At 36.3% G+C, this 13,888-nt stretch overlaps 1 protein-coding gene across 4 annotated transcripts in view; it reads right to left on the reverse strand.

Annotated features, from left to right (window-relative positions):
• The window catches only part of SETD3 (SET domain containing 3, actin histidine methyltransferase), a 66,851-nt gene that overhangs the window by 28,588 nt on the left and 24,375 nt on the right, over nt 1–13,888 (reverse strand). For all 4 annotated transcript variants that reach the window (XR_003532649.1, XR_003532650.1, XM_027673939.1 and 1 more), the window contains 5 exons: nt 10,520–10,629; nt 8,800–8,892; nt 5,483–5,631; nt 4,375–4,447; nt 3,597–3,853 (listed from right to left, as the gene is read on the reverse strand). Coding sequence is in view for 2 of the 4 variants with exons in the window: in XM_027673939.1 (XP_027529740.1) it covers nt 3,597–3,853; nt 4,375–4,447; nt 5,483–5,631; nt 8,800–8,892; nt 10,520–10,622 (675 nt within the window). In the remaining 2 variants the exon portion in view is untranslated. Of the gene's footprint in view, nt 1–3,596; nt 3,854–4,374; nt 4,448–5,482; nt 5,632–8,799; nt 8,893–10,519; nt 10,630–13,888 lie in introns of those variants that run through there.

Consider the following 13,888-nt stretch of genomic DNA (forward strand, 5'->3'; position numbering starts at 1 on the left):
GCACATCTATCAGAAGCCAAATTATTTTAATAACAGTCTATCAATCCTATTTGAAAAGAAAATGAAGCATTTGAAGAAATGATTTGTTAACTCTTTTATTCCCCAAGCCATCAGAAATATTTTTAGACTAAAAATGCTGCAATTAAAATATTTTGCCTGCACAAAATAGTCCCTTTTTGAGTATCTTCAAATATCAACAAAACAACTTTTATTTTAAGATGCTGCTAGTATTACTTTCTGCAGTAGAACAACTATCAATAAAGTAAGTATAGTTTTAAGATTTTTGTATTACAAAAAAATGTATTTATACACTTAAAAAAAAATTAGTCTGCATATTGAAAGCAGTATCAAAATCCTGGTCACACAGGACAGCTTTCATTAAAAGACTTACGCTAAAGCAGCAGTAGTACTGAATGAAATGATGGTAAACAACCAAATCTAACATTCACTTACATAAAGCTTACAGAGTACACTGTTTTTAATAGATAATTTGGTTTGCTTTGCTTTTTTCATTTATATGACAAATTTTTCTCTTGCTACTTCTTCCCTTTTCCATATGCTCATGAATTACACTTAGCACCAGTATTTTGTGGGTCAACTTTGTTCACAAAATGATATGAGTGCATGCAAGCTGATACTAAAATTAATTTTAGCTTTTCTGAATAATGAAAAATGGCACTTCGTTTTTAGGGAAGAAAGAGGTTTTTATGTCTTCTCTATTAACTTTTTTCCCCACCATTTCATAAATTACAAGCTCTTATTTTTGATAACAGAAACAGAGATAAAAAATTTTTAAAACTTATGGAAAAATTTTCACCAAAATCATTAATAATAGGTACCCAGTATGTACACTTGGCACTCCTGAAGCCAGCTGAATTTATATAACTTTCTAATGGGATATTTACTGAATACTAGTAAAGAAACATTCAGCTGAAATGTGGTTACTTGGCAGTGCTGAAGCAAGGCACCAAACAACCAGAACACACTTAAAATTTACCTAATATTTATTACATCTCATTCTCAAAAGAAAAGTAAATAAAGCAAATGATTCCTACCTGATCTACCTTCATGCTCACATTCAATGTGAAACAACAGCTATATTATACAAGAACATAAAAGAAGCAATAAAAGCATTTTTCAGGAGAATAAGAAAAAAAAAATCTGATCTAGTTTTCTGACCACATCTGACCAGAATCTGCATTTTAACAGTTCATACAAAAGGCAAGAGTATACTAAATACTTTCATGAGTATACTAATGTAAAGCTCAAAGAGAAGATAGCCATTTATTTGAACATTATTTCCACAAAAGCTTCCCACTGCTGCAGATCAAAACGAACTAAATCAGTCTCAACATTATCAGTCTGAGAAGTCTTCCTCATGAGCTCCCATATCAACTTCTATAGAACTGCAAATTTAAACCAGAAAATATAACAGTGCACAGTATTAAAGGCTTGTTACCATGTACAGCACATCCCCATCACTGGGGTTCTAAAGACATTCTGCCCCTGAAGTCATCTCATGTACATTATTCTCTTTGTTCAAACTGTCCCTTTTCTTAACAGTCAACAGTAGACTTTGATGTGGAATATAAATTATTTTTTAGTGAGATGTTACTTTGACCACATTAGCTTAAACACTATACAAACAATCCTTCGTTAACTTTAGGGGACAATAAGAGAAATAGCATGCATTTGCCATCCTTTTAACAGATTATGTGCCACAGGAAACTTTCAAACAAAAATGTTTTGTCAAACACTTAAGATGCTTTTCACATAATAGTTATTTCATGCTTCAACTGATGTCACACTACTGCATTTTATTTACTTTCTTCAGCTGTGCTTGCATCACTTTGATATCAGTCTTTATGTATTCATCAGTCACTGAGAAGAGGTTCTGAAATACTGCACACATAGCAGTCAAAATCAAGGATTTTATTCCAGATCTCATTTATCTGTAGAACTGTATTTCAGTTTTTTTAATTAATGTTGTGGTCACATAACCTCTCACACACAGGACTAGTCAATGAAAATAATGGAACTAGTCATAGTGATAGTTCAGCTACCTGATTAAGTGCTGCAAGAGCAAGAATAGCAGTTGGAAGAATTGGATAATGTTCCACAATATTCTGCTAATAACTTATTAAAAACAGAAGACCTTTTTATGGGTAAAAAGATGTTCTAAAGACACAAAATTTAGAAGCTCTGTTTGCTCAAGCAGTACACTTTGACAAAGTGAAAGGCTGGAAGGTCAAGTGTGGACTGGCAGCCTAGGATAGCACATGGCAGGAAAAGAGAGTGGCTGAACTATCGTCTCCTGAATTGTGATACCTGGAAGAAAGAATTCTGTTCCCTTCTGACATCAAAGACATTGTTTCTACCCTACTCCTTGTGCATCTGACTTGGCTTTCACTCGTTTTTTTTCAACTACTTGAGTTTTCAAAATGTATCCCTCCGTTCCTTACACTCAGCAAACTGACACTGTGTTTGAAACATACTCAGTTCTTGAAACACCAAACAGCTACATAAAATAGTTTAATCTCTGTTGAATTAAAACAGTTAATAGAAAAGCTTTGGAGCTCTGGTAACACTGAAGGAGAATAGAATTGCTTATGTCTTCTCACCTCTCCTATGGCTAAAGAAAATATCTCTAGATCACAGTGTTGGGAAAATTCAGCACATAGTCATATGCTTTTTACACAGATTGTGCTACAAAAAACTTTGGATGTTTGGACATTGAGCACTCCCTTGAGAACAACATTTTACCATTCACTTACAACATCAATTATGTCTAGATATCAGTCAGAGTAACACAGTTCTATCTTAGAGACTCAATTTAAATCGTTACTTCAGAACACAATGAAAAGTTCACCCATCTCTCCATACTTAAGTTGTTACCAGATGGGTTTATCTTTGTATTTGAAAGCAGTCAAAATAATTATGCTAAATAGAACAGAAAAAAAACAGTTAATCCACGGTCACTGGAAATACAACATATGCAATGGTTTTATTCTGTCAATTAACAATTATAATTTTACTTTGTTAAGTGCAAACTATATTTTTTTCAAAGAATCACAAAGGCATAGGTTGTAGATCTCTGCAGGTCACGTAGCAAAACTTCCCACAGGCAAACTTCTGGAAACTGGCTAACAGTAGCAAGATGAAAGCAATGACTGGATCATCCCTTATCTCCTTTTCCCCAGAACTAACAAATCCTGCTCCCTCAGTCTCCCGTATGGATAAAGGGCTGAAGCAAGTAACATCTTAACAGTCCTCCCCTGATCTCATTCCAGTTTGTCAACGCAACTTTTGTGCTGGTGGGCCCAAAATTGTACAGTATTCTAGGTGAAGCCTCACTCAGTTTCAAACAAAGAGCTGTAATCACTTCTCTCAGTCAACTAAATACATCCTTATATACTCATTAGCCTACTGAACCGCAAAATTTTAACAGCAGTTCAAAAAAACAGCAGAAAATTGCTTTAACGATTCAGATTTTTAAGAGCAACACTCTGGTGCTATTATTTAGTATCACTGTTTTCACACCTTCCTCAATAAGGATCATGAGAACAATATGTATATATTACATTTAAGATGCTTACCTGAATAACTTTGTAGAAATAGGCATACTGCCGAGCTGTATTTTTATATTGGCTAAAAACATCATGTATGGCCTGAGTTGATTGAAGATACTGTACTTCATCTTCTTCAAAGTAGAGGGGAGTATCATATTCACTGGGGAGTGTCTGAATGTAGGGCAGCCAGAAAGAGTTGGGGTTGGCTCTCTCACAAAGGAGATGGAATGCCAATGTTATATTGCCCATGGCTTGAAGAATTCGATCTTGAGAATACAGAGATCCTGAATTAACCAAAAAAGGTGAGGCACTAAATTAACTGTCCATGGAAAATATCACCTCAGATTTACCTTAAATTAACATGATGAAATCACATGTAAGAATTTAACAAAAAAAAACCAAAGCTTTTCAGTTTTCTAAAATTTTTAGCTGCCTACACTGTATTGTGCTGCAAATTTTTTAATACAGCAAATGCCTTGTGCACACGCATGATGGAAGACATAAAGAAACTAGAACAATACTCTCAGTACCTCAGAACATTTTATCTCCAAGAGTTATACAAGCTACATTTTATGTGTTCAAAATAACACACACTTGTGGAAGATATTTAGTGCACTCAGCCAGAAACAAACTGGGAAATTAAATTCTTTCCACTGACACTTCAAGCTTCTAGGTATTCCAAACCTGATGGTTGGCATGACAAGCAAGTCCTGTAAAAAAGAAGATCAGCTAAAAAAAGAAAGTCTCCTACTGAATGATCCCATAGATATTAATTTCTTGCTTAAGAACTTCCCGAAGCTCTTACCTAAGACTGAATTTTTAGCTGACTCAACCGTCATCAACAGTTTTCTAGGAACCCACAGAAACAACTCTTCAGCCTACAGAAAGGAAAAGTACAGAGGGTCAGTTAGCATTTATATGATATGCCAAGTCTCTCAAATGTACATTGACTTTAAATTACAAGTTGTTTTCTCTTTTTTTTAATAAAAATCATTCTGCATCAAAAATCTTCTTCTCTTCCACCTCAAATTAAACAAACAAGGTATGTTTCATATTGTGCTAACCAAATGTTCCAATCTGCATTACACAAACCTTTGAAGACAGACACTTAAGATTATAAAATAAAGTGCTTCAGTTTGGAACTGCTAACATGTAGGTTGCCCATACTACTTTAAAGTTATCAGACACATTATATTGCTAACAATTATGTGGCTGAATATTTTTTCACAGTCGAGTTTTTTCACATTGGCTGTTCTTATTCTAGAAGAACTGCTCAGGATTTCTAGGAGCTTATTAACTGTGAGCCCTAAAATGAATATACTATGCTCATTTTCTAATATTCTTACTATAACAGCTGATTGGTATTCAAAGCTGTAACATGTGCAAAATGGGAATGGAAAGACAATCTTAAATGCTTACTTTTTAACAGTTAGGTTACTGTGTGTGTCTATATTCCTCACCTAATAAAAAGACATTCCTTACAATTATTGTAATTTTGGGTTTTTTTCCACTTTCACTAGAAAATAGGTATTGCAAATACCTCTTTCTGAGGCAAAAAGACCACTTCTTTAAAAGAAGGGACATGAAAGAAGAGACTAAATAGTTAGAAAACATGGAAGAAAGGGATACATAAACAGGGTAGAGTACTCTGGTGATTAGGTAAAAAGTATAGACAATACAGAGGAAAAAAAGGAAGACTGATTGAAAATTCACAATACTATCAGTAGTCATAAAAAATAATACTCAATTTTATAAATAATTTAGTTTCTCAAGAAAGCAGAGTTGAGAACATTTCAGAACAGCAGTTTCACAAGCAGTAAAAAGGGGGAGGGGAAGGTGGTGAACATTTCAGAGCTCTGCAGATATATTCCAAACACAATTTTCTAATCTAAGTCAAATGTTCACATGCTCACCTTTATCTCTCTTGTTGCTTTCAAACCAAATCCCTCCTCTTCAAAGTTAGCTATTTCAAAACCCTCTGTGGATGCTCCATTTTCAGTTGCCCACTTTATCAGTTCAGGGAAATAGTCATCTCTTTTTCCATCGAAGACAATAGACAAACCTATATACACAATTTATTAAAAAACAAATGCAGAAATAAGAAGATCTAGAAAGATAAAGAACTTCAATATAAAAGCCCATGGAAAAAGTTATCTGCTATCCCACAGCAGTGCTACTTTGAAGTAGCTGAGTCAGAACTGGTCTTTGTTAAGTGTTACTCAATACTGTACAAATGTCATACCCAATTTTCATCAACTTCAATATTGTGCCAAACTGGCTTACCATTCGTCTTAAAAACACAACCACCTAAACTGAGCTGTGATGAAATATGAAGCTCTCCTCCCCTTTCCCTTTTAAATAAGAAGAGCGAAAATATTTCCAGGCTTAATATTGATGATAAATGCAATCACCACCACATGTTGATACAGACACAAGGAGGAATTTGAGAGGCAAGATGCAATTTCATTAATTCAGCACTGTGAATGGTGATAAGCAGATCTCAAGGCAGTTAGCCTTTTCCTGTAGCATATGGAACTACTAAAATATCTAGAGACTGATCATCCTCCTGACATCACAGAGTTTGCTTGTGCAAATTTTTACACTTTGCTTCTCCAACAGGCATGTTGTCCACCAGTGAAATAACAAGCTTCATTCATTTCCTCAGCTTTCCCCTTTACTGTCACCTGATTTGAACCCCTCCACAATAGTTCCTGGCTATATTCAGCCAGCTCCTTTTGTACCTTTCTGCGTCTGTGTGTTCTCTTCAACCCAAATTCTAGTGTTAGATCACTTTAAAAGTGTCCAAAGGCCCCTGAATGCTCCAGCTATTTTATGAGTGACGAAATGCCATCAACAAGATGCTTACCTCCAAAGACACTTTGGTTAAACAGAGGTGATAAAATATGTTTTTAGATTAAAAGGATTTTAAGAAAGGGGCATTAGTGTATTTAAAATATCCCCTGCCTCCTGCCTCCAAATTTTGCATTTCAAGCCCCAGAACCAATTAAATCTGCAGTTAACTTAGAAGTGCAAGTACCATCTAAAACTATAGTCTTTGATGATGCAGTATAAAAATTCAACACTGATAAAGTATTTTTTGGAATGAAATGACCTCACAAATCTAGAAGACTAGTTGCATAGTTTCTACAGAACTTGGCAGGTGATTATACTGCCTGAGACTTTCCTTTTGATTTCCAACTTTTACTACTGTATAAGGCTACTTAAAGCTTTTAACATCCAGCTTGTATTTGGGGCCATTCTGTAAGCATCTTTGAAATTCTACCTCTGTTCCTCATAAACAATGTGGTCCAAATTAAAGAGAGGATCAGGTCCTTTAAATTTAAGCACTATTGAAGAACAAGTTGTTTCTATATTGAACAAAATATAGCTATACTATATAGAAGAAAATCTACATTGAAAAATTATTTAATATTTCCTAATGAGTCAAACAAGGAAAATTTTAAAAATTAAAAATACTCGGTTCTCTACACTGAAAATGGTTTTAGTTCATGTTCTCCAACCCCGTATTCTAGTCAAGAAAAGCACAAAGTATGACACTTTTGGCAAAATACACTAATGTGTACATCTCAGAGTTCCCAACAGGAATTGATACTTCCTCTGATAATTGTTTAAAGTCTTTACTGAATTCGAAAACTGCATAGTATTACTGTGTTCCACTAAAAAATAGTTTTGAAAGACACCATATTTTCACACTCACTATGTACATAAAAATGTTACATTAAAAGACAATTGTATGTCAACATTGTTGTGCTTAGTAGGTTTTGCACCTCTCAAGGAAAAAAATATGCTCTATTAACATAATACTATTAACTAATTCTACCATCTCTGCCAGCAGCCATTTTCCCCATGGATGGTTTGATCTTTCTGGTGCAGAAGAAAGATACAGTGAGCAGGCCAACCCCAATGCTAACTCTGCTCTTATAAACCCAAACTGTGATTTGCCATAACACATGTATTACATCAAAGAAACTTGGACATGTACCATAAGTTTATAGAAGTCATGGCACAGTAAAAAAACGGATCAAGTTCATCTCTACACCACTACAGGATGCAGTCACTCAAACAGTACCATTTATTCTTCCATATGCCCTCTGCCAATAACTGATGTTCAGAGGTTTGTAAGTCCTTTCATGAAGTAAGATTTTTATGCATCAGTCAAAATATATTAAAACAGTGTGAAAGGGAAATTTCAAGCCTCTTAAGTACTTGCTTTATCAAGAAATGCCATTAACCAGTCAAGCTCCATTTATATGCAGCCTGGCTTTTTTGCTGTTACTGTATAAATACCATAGAAGAAAGAATTGGTTCAGGACTTTTCAGGTATGTCCAGTCCAAATCTATTCATTGCAAGGTTAAAAAGACATTTCTCAGCCATGAAAACACATCAGTCATAAAAGAGGTTAATTTTACTAACATTACATGAAAAGCCTTTTCTAAAGCATGCCTCCAAATACAGACAAAAATAATATGAAAAAAAAGTTATCATCAACACCAAGCTGTAGCAGATCATACTGGAAGAAAACTGTATTAGTCTGAAAAATAAGTATACCTTAAATTTAGGAAAGATGGCAATAAAACTCCATGTTAGCTGTGGTTTAATAAGCATTTCTTTATTTTAATTATGTGCTTGATTTATAGCTGATAAATTTATTAGCTGATCTATTTATTTTGTGCATTTACATATTTTTGTCATCACTTAATGTCACAATGTTGTATTGCTGAAACTGTTTCAACATTCAGTAAAGCGTTGATGTAAGAATAAAACAGTTACAAAATTAAATTCAAAATGTCCAGATTTATAGAGGCAGAGCAGCAGACTAGGCAATCAGGAATCAAAAAGGCCTATTATTCTCTGAGGACTTTTACTTCTAGTCCTTCAGATTGTCTTCTTATCACAATCTCAAGTTCCTTTTTCTACTTAGAATTCTCACAGGATCACCTGTCTGTGATAATCATTCAGAATTCTGAGTATTAAAATGGTTAATGCCAGTGGTCATGCCCACAAGAACATTTCAGAAACACTTGCAAGTGTAAAAAGCAACTGCATGTCAGAGAGTAAAGATTTCTTTTTTGACACAAAATAATAGGATTGCATAATATTTATATAACAACAGCAAGACAAAGAACATTCCATTTTGCTGTTAACAGACAATTCTTTAGGCAAATCAATACTCAGAACCATTGTTATCTTACAGTCTTTCACCTTTACCTTTTTGCTTTTTGCGAATTTTCTCAACAAGCGAACGGATCTGTACATATTCTTCCCATTCCTTACCAGGACCTGGGGGAGGACTGCTGCATTCTGGAAGTAAAAATGCCAAATAAAAATGTTTTCTTTAATAAAGTAGATTCTATCATTTTAACATCAGAGTTATGGCTTCACAGCAACTTAACTGAACTGCATTACTACTTGTCCTTCAAATATGTTTACATGGTAAATAAAACGATCTCCACTGTAAAAAACATCCCATTATATGACAGGTTAGTAATTCGGGCTTTTGAAATTTTTACAGTAGAACTTACCTGAAGTTATTTTATTTTTAATATTCTTTAAGACATAAGAAAGAGCAAATGTCTAAAAAGCTAGGAAGAAAAAAAGGTAAACAACCAGGCCATTAAGTAGATAGTATCCCAAATAAGACAAAAAATAAACAAAAAAAGTCTCTGTTTTCAATAATTCAAGCAAAGCATTCTGTTTACATTAGCCTGCTTGCCATTACTCTTGCTGTAATGAAAGCAGACAATAATAGCACAGAGCTTACCTTAAGTAATTGAGAAATTTGCTGGTACATACATTTGACCTGCCTAGTCAATACTGTTTTCACAGATGCATTGATACTGGAAGGACAAGCAAAGGAACACAAAGCCATGCTTTAGCTTTTAGATTACATCCACAGTGTCTCTGCCAATATTCTAAATGCCAAGTGTGTGGATTTCTTGATCTAAGCCATGTAAATCCAAGTGGACAGCTGAAGATTACCTTGCTCAACCGATTTGAAAAATCTTAGCACTGATAAAATATGGAAGCTTGACAAAAAGAACAGCTGATACTTGTCTTTGCTTAGCAAATTAGATCTGTGTTTTATTTTTGGTAGCAAAGCAAAGGCCAATGGTAGCATAAGCATCAAACTGCTTTGACAACTCCTTGTCTTCTCTTTGTGAGCAATGCTAAGAAAAATTCCAATTTTTCTAAAGCAACATTTAGATGTGCCCAGGATATTAAAATCTGGACTTGTGTTTCAAAAAGAAATGTAGCTCAGCACAGTTACTAATGACAGTAGAAAGAGTGAACAGTATTTTAGCATCGTCAGATGAAATTACTCTCTGCTTTTTATCTTTACTAGAAATACTGGATGAGTTCCAAGTTCCCCAACAAGTGAAACAAATCTTTGGTCTATACACAAGAACTAAGCACCACGAAAAGTTTCCTAACAGCAACAACAACAAAAAATTTATGTAAGTGACAAAAATATCTGTGCAGTTGAACTGAGTTGTATTGCTGCTTCACACAGTTAATTTCTCTACTCCAATATCAGTTCAAAGTACTGTTCAAATGATAAATGGAAATAGTGCCATTCTTGAGGTCTACAAGAAAAACATTTTTGATAAAGCTTCAATGTCAAGTTATCTAGTTTTTTAAAAATCCAATCTCACCCAGTATTTATACTCGTGTTGAGATGTAAAGCCAAAAGCTGCCACAAATATTGTATGTCCAATACATACACATTTAAATAAGCCAGTAATGATATATACTAACAGAGATAAGACAGATACTCTGAGATACATACTGAACTAATTTAAGTACTCTGAAATAGCAAGCTTGGCCACTTAAAGAAAACGAATATAACTCACTGGCTTTAACAAGAGAATGTTTTTGAGTGGTTTGCACACCATCCCTTTTCCCAGAAAGGCATAAAAACAAAACTTACTTTGCAATAACTCACTAATTAGATTCAACATTTCCTTTGGAGATACTGTTGCTGTGGCTCCTGTACCCGACTTCTGAGTTTTTACTCGGCTCTTCTTCCCCATCTTCCAACTAAAAGAGATTAAGAAGCACAGTGTCACCAATTACTATGAAACAAAATATGATAAATATGAATGGACAAGATCTTCTCTTATTAATGGCCCATCTTCGCGAACGAAGATTTTGGGGAAAGGTCTTTTACCTTTCCAGCCTGCGCAATGGATTTTTTAGGTGAGACACAGCACGCGCTGAACTGAGCCCACCCTTTAATCCTAAGGTTCATCTGCCGGGGCCAAGCAAGCTTGGACAATGGCAGTGAGGTCCTCAGGACGTAGGTTTGTTTAGAGTGTCCTTCTCATAGATGGATGGCCACACAGGGCTAACGACCTCCATCAGGCCAGGAGACCGGGATTTGAACCCGTGGTCGCAGCAGTGAAAGTCCTGCACGCTAACCACTAGGCCACCAGGGGTCTCAATTATTAGTCACTTAAAAAAAAAATAGATGAGGAGTTGTTTCTTGCACAGGTATATGTGCAAATATTATTTGTATGGCCTGAATGTAAGAGCCATACAGTGCAAACCAAAGCAATATTTCATGTAGTTGCACATTAATTACTTCAGGATACTTAGAAACTAGAAATCTTAGAGAGAAAAAAATTACTCAAATCTTGTTCAAATTCATTAGTTTAGAAAAATATTATGGATTCCAAAGTATTCATCCAATATAAAACCAGGTTATTTTACATCATCAGCTGCACAATAGACATCAGCTAAATTAGTATTTTGACTGCACGACAGCAGTAATTCAAAATGAATCAAAAATAAAGTATCTCATTTCAAAATAAAATCAAAATACCATATGTATATCTTTGCAGCAGCTTCTTGGGGTTCAACACAAATAGTTAAGAAAAACCTGTTTTCAGTTCCCACAGTAAATGGGACATCATCCTAGGCTTGTTTTCCAATATTCAGAGCCCCTTGTTCTCATGGAGGACTTAAATCACACAACACCTCCCTGGAACATCAGCGCAAGTAGGGTGTGAAATATCCAGGGAATTTCTGACATGCACTGGGAGCAATTTCTGATGCTGGCAGTGAACAGCCTTCTAGGGGAGGGGTTGTGCAGGATCCAGTGCTCATGAACAAGGAAGAACTGCTCATGCATAAGACAGCCAACAGCTGCCTTGGATGCAGTAATTGTGAAATTGTGTAAGTCTTGAGGAAAGAAAGGAAGGAAAGTAGCAGAGTAAAGACTCTGGACTCACAGTAGATAAAGCTGGGGATTGCTCAGGGAATGAATGGTAAGCAAAATGCCCTGGGAAGCCAAAAAGGAGCCCATGACAGCCAGTCATCTTCTTGAACTCTCTTCTCTGAGCACAAAAGTAAGCCTTCCCAACATGCAAGAAAATCAGCAGGCACAGCAGGAGGCCAGCTGACTGTACACAGGACTTCTCACTGACAGAGCTCAAATGAAACAGAAATATATGTACAGGGGAAGTGGGGACAGGCAGCTGGAGGAGAATACAGATGCATTGTCTGGGCAAGCAGAAACTGAAACAGGGAGGCCAAAGCTTGTCTGGAACTGATATTGAAGAGGGATGTGAAAGGCAAGAAAAAACATTTCTACCATGAGCAGAACACAGACTGGGGAAAGTGTAATTCAGCTGCTAAACTGGTAAGCAACCTAGTGATGAAAGGTATGGAAGAAGCTGAGGTACTCAACACCATGGTCTTTACCAGCAAGATCTGCTATCAGGTTTCCCAGGTTTCTGCATCTAGTAGCAAAGTTTGAGGCAGAGGAGCTATCAAATCAGAAGACTATCTAGGAAAGCTGGACCTATGTAGGACCAGATGGCAAATGTACAAAGTACTGAGAAAGCTTGTTGATGTCCCTGGAAGGTTGCTGGCTACCATCTTTGGAAAGTCACGATAACTGCCTATGACAGGGAACAGGTAACTTACAAACAAACAAACAAAATCCAACCTAAAAGCAAGGCAGAGGCAGGAGAGGATAAAGGATCCAGGGAACTAGATAGTAGTGAGTCTCACCTGTACAAAATGTAGAGTGAGTCCTAAAAGGAAACTATTTCCAGGCATGATGGACATAAATGTGACTGGAATTAGACAATAAACTTCTAAAAGCAAACCCTGTGCAAACAACCTGACTCCCTTAAGCAGAAACTGGTGGCTTTGCGGACCAGGGAGAATTGGTGGATGCCAGTGCTTTGACTTAAGCAAGGTTTTTAACACTATCTTGCATAGCACCCTGATTGTTAAACTGAGGAGATGTGAACTGAACAGGTAGGCAAAAAAATTCCTTGGACCATGATGTTTAAAGGGGTATTGTAAATAATTCTAAATGCCAACTGGTTAGATGCAGAATTCCTCAGTGGCTGATACTGGCCAACATGATCAGATTTGGATGCCAGGACAGAAAGCACCCTCAGCAAATTATGGGGAAAGCAGTCAACAGGTTGGAGGGGAGGGCCACCATTCAGAAGGACCTCAGCTGATTGGAGGAAGCAGCAAACAGTAACTTTGTTAAGTTAAACAAAGACAAATGTAAAATCCTGCATTTGGGAAGGAAAAGATCCCATATAGCTTTATTGCTGCAGACCAGACTGGCAGCAGCTCTGCAGAAAAGGATTCGGAAATAGTACCCTAGGAGACAGCAAGTTCAAGCCAGCAGTGCACCCTAAAACCAGTGAAAACTAACTGTAGTTTGAGCTGCATAAGCAAGAGCACAAACAGCAGACCAAGGGAAGCAATTATTCCCTTCTGCTTGGCATTCGTAAGGCCATGTTTAGAATACTGCAGTTTTGGGCTATGCAGCACAGGAGGTACTGGCAAACTGGAGCAAATTCAGAGGAAAGCCACTAAAATAGTAAAAGGGCTGACACATGACAAGAAAGACATTGTGAGGGAGTTCAATTTGGTCAGCCTGGAGAAGAAAAGGAGCCCACTACTGCTTTCACCTATGTGACAGGGAGTTATACAACAGGAAAAGGTAGATTATTCTCAGGGAAACACAGTGAAAGCTCAACAAGCAACAGACTCAATGCTGCAAGGGAAATTCCAAATAGATATAAGGAAAATCCTCACCATGAGGGTAGCTGAGCACTGAACAGGATGGAGATTTAACAGCATCTCCAAGCAACCTTGGAGATTTTAAAAATTTGACTCAGCAAGGCCCTAAGCAACCTGATCTAACTTTGAAGTTAAAGTAGAAAATTAAGCCTCTCAGTCTCCAGAGGTCCCTTCCCATCTACATTTTACTGCAACTATATTCTACATGTTACTGTAACTGAAATTTTCACCCATATAAGGGCAG

The sequence above is a fragment of the Neopelma chrysocephalum genome, unplaced genomic scaffold (assembly GCF_003984885.1).
Source record: "Neopelma chrysocephalum unplaced genomic scaffold, ASM398488v2 Primary Assembly neopelma1_24, whole genome shotgun sequence".
Lineage (NCBI taxonomy): Eukaryota > Metazoa > Chordata > Aves > Passeriformes > Pipridae > Neopelma > Neopelma chrysocephalum.